General features: G+C 54.8%; 1 protein-coding gene across 1 annotated transcript in view; it reads left to right on the top strand.

Annotated features, from left to right (window-relative positions):
* Window positions 1-412: 412 nt before the first annotated feature.
* The window catches only part of LOC106001834 (mucin-2-like), a gene marked incomplete at its 3' end in the record, with an annotated part of 19,114 nt that continues 15,970 nt past the window's right edge, over window positions 413-3,556 (top strand). Inside the window, exon 1 of the mRNA XM_013036797.1 lies at window positions 413-3,541. Within this exon, the coding sequence (XP_012892251.1) occupies window positions 413-3,541 (3,129 nt within the window). The remainder of the gene's footprint in view (window positions 3,542-3,556) is intronic.

Raw genomic sequence — 3,556 nt, 5'->3', positions numbered from 1 at the left:
ATCTTCAGACACAGCAGTGTCCACTGTGCAAGATTCCAGTTCTATTCCCCAAACTCAGTTTACTATCTCTGCTACCTCAGAACTTCCTGAGACCACAGCTGAGATGAGCACCCTCTCCAACACTGGAGATACCAGAGGTTCCACAGCTGGACAGAGTTCTGCAAAGACAACAGAGATGGACACACACACAGCTTCCTCCTGGGCCCAGGCACTGACCGACAGCAGCACAACAGAAGAGCCCAGCTCAGCCCTGGATACGACTGCAGGCCTCTCTGATGCCACCACCAGTTCCTCCCCTGAGCCCTCCAGTGCAGGCTTCTCTGCTCCAATGCATCCTCCCAGCCTCACTCCAGCCACAGTCTCAACTCAGACACCCACAGATTCCAGTTCTGTCCTGCAAACCAAGCTTACTATGTCTGGCACCTCAGAACTTCCTAAGACCCCAGGAGAGGACAGAATGTCCTCCCCCACTGAGATCACCAGAGATTCCACAGAAATACCAACATCCTCTCAGACAAGAGAGATGGTCACCCAGACAGCTTCCTCCTGGACCACAGAACTGACCCACACCAGCACTCCTGAGGAGCTCAGTTTAAACAGAGACACCACTGCTGGCCTCTCTGATGCCACCACCAGCTCCTCCCCTGAACAATCCACTATAGGCTTCTTCTCCTCTTCTCCAACGACCCCTCCTGGCCTCTCTCCATCCTCAGTCTCCTCTCACACACCCACTGCAAAGGAAATCACCACTGTGTCTTCCTCTTCTTACAAGAAAACTTCTACAGAAATCACCAGCACTGACCAAAGTCAAACTCTTGCAGCTGCATCCCACAGCACCCGTGACTGGGACATGTCAGCCACAGCCTCAGCCCCCAGCACCCTCCCCACTACATCCCAGACCCTGCCCCACTCACACACCACCCTGCAATCAACCTCATCCCCTGAAGTCCTGTCCTCCACACCAACTCCACCTGTACCTCATATAAGCTCCACAGGGTCTCTGACACCTCCTGGACCCAGAGTGTCACCTTCTCCTGCTCCTTCCTCCCCTGCATCCATCACCACACTCCTCACCTCCACTCTCCAGGACACCACAAATGAGATGGACCCGGGATCAACACCTGTGAGCACCCTGACTCCAAGTCAGACTACAAATGGACAGCACATCTCAGCCACCTCCTGGGTCTCCTCAGGCCTCCACACAAGTCCAACATCTTCAGACACAGCAGTGTCCACTGTGCAAGATTCCAGTTCTATTCCCCAAACTCAGTTTACTATCTCTGCTCCCTCAGAATTTGCTGAGACCACAGCTGAGATGAGTACCCCCTCCACCACTGGAGACACCAGAGGTTCCACACCTGCACACAGTTCTGCAAAGACAACGGAGATGGACACACAGACAGCTTCCTCCCGGACCCAGGCACTGACCTATACCAGCACAACAGAGGAGCTCAGCTCAGCCCTGGACACCACTGCGGGCATCTCTGAGGACACCACCAGCTCCTCCCCTAAGCTCTCCAGTGCAGGCTTCTTCTCCTCTACTCCAAGGCTTCCTCCTAGCCTCGCTCCATCCACAGCCTCACCTCAGACATCCACAGATTCCAGTTCTGCCTCCCGTTCCAAGCTTACTATGTCTGGCACCTCAGAACTTCCTGAGACCCCAGCAGAGGACAGAACGCCCTCCCCCGCTGAGATCACCAGAGATTCCACACAAATACCAACATCCTCTCAGACAAGAGAGATGGTCACCCAGACAGCTTCCTCCTGGACCACCGCACTGACCCACACCAGCACTTCTGAGGAGCCCAGCTCAGTCATGGACACCACTGCTGGCATCTATGATGCCACTACCAGCTCCTCTCCTGAGCTCTCCACTGAAGGCTTCTCCTCTGCTCCAAGGCTCTCTCCCACTTTCGCGCCATCCACCGTCTCTGATCACACACCTACTGGAAGGGAAAACAGCCTGATCAGCCTCTCTTCATACACGACAGCACCTACAGAAATTACCAGCACTGTCCAAAATCAAGGTCTTGTGTCTGCATCCCACAGCAACCAAACCCAGGACTCGTCATCCATGGCCCCAGCCCCCAGCACCCTCCCCACTGCATCCCAGACTCCTCCCCATTCACACCGCACCCTGCAATCAAGCTCATCCCCTGAAGTCCTGTCCTCCACACAAACTCCAGCTGGGCCACAGCTGAGCTCCATAGGGGTCCTGACATCTAGCAAACCCACAGCCTCACTTTCTGCTCATTCCTCTGCTCCATCCATCACCCCACTCCTCACCTCCACTCTCCACGACACCACCGAGCAGATGGACACAGGATCAACACCTGTGAGTAATTTGACTTCAACTCAGACTACAAGTGGACAGGATATCTCAGCTACCTCCTGGGTCTCCTCAGGCCTCCACACAAGTCCAACATCTTCAGACACAGCAGTGTCCACTGTGGAACATTCCACTTCTATCCCCCAAACTCACTTTACTATCTCTGCTACTTCAGAATCTCCTGAAACCACACCTGAGATGAGGACTTCTTCCACCACTGGGGACACCAGAGGTACCACACCTGGACAGAGTTCTGCAAAGACAACAGAGATGGACACGCAGACAGATTTCTCCCAGACCCAGACACTGTCCCACAGCAGCACGCCAGCACAGCCCAGCTCAGCCCTGGACACCACTGCGGGCCTTTCTGATACCACCACAAGTTTCTCCCCTGAGCTCCCCAGTTCAGGCTTCTTCTCTTCTACTCCATTGCTCCCTCTCAGCCTTGCACCATCCATAGCCTTACCTCAGACACCCACGGACTTCAGTTCTGTCCCCCAAACTATGCTTACTATGTCTACCTCTTCAGGAATTCCTGAGACCCCAGCAGAGGAGAGAACACCCTCCACCTCTGAGGTCACCAGAGTTTCCACACAAATACCAACATCCTCTCAGACAACGGAGATATCCAAGACAACCTCCTCATCCACACTAGAACTGATCCACAGCATCACTCCTGCACAGCCCAGCTCAGCCCTAGACACCACTGCCGGCCACTCTGATGCCGCTACCAGCTCCTCCTCTGAGCATTTCAGGGCAGACTTCTCTGTTCCAACACTCTCTGCCAGCCTCGCCCCATACACAGACTCAGCTCAGAGAACCACCAGCGTGAAGATCACCAGCGTGCCCTCCTCTCCTTACAAGACAGCTTCTGCAGAAATCACCAACACTGTCCACACACAGAATTCTGCAGCTGCATCCCACAGCTCGAGTCCCTGGGACATGTTAGCTACGGCCCCAGCCACCAGCACCCTCCCCACTGCATCCCAGACCCTGCCCCACTCATACACCACCCTGCAATCAAGCTCAACACCTGAAGTCCGGTCCTCCACACCAACTCCAGATGGGCCACATCTGAGCTCCACAGGGGTCCTGACACCTAGCAAACCCACAGCCTCACTTTCTGCTCCTTCCTCTGCTCCATCCATCACCCCACTCCTCACCTCCACTCTCCATGACACCACCGAGCAGATGGACACAGGATCAACACCTGTGAGTAATTTGACT

Source organism: Dipodomys ordii, unplaced genomic scaffold (assembly GCF_000151885.1).
Source record: "Dipodomys ordii isolate 6190 unplaced genomic scaffold, Dord_2.0 Scaffold472, whole genome shotgun sequence".
NCBI classification, from domain to species: domain Eukaryota; kingdom Metazoa; phylum Chordata; class Mammalia; order Rodentia; family Heteromyidae; genus Dipodomys; species Dipodomys ordii.
The sequence above is the reverse complement of the archived record's forward strand: the minus strand, read 5'-3'. Positions and strand labels throughout refer to the sequence as shown.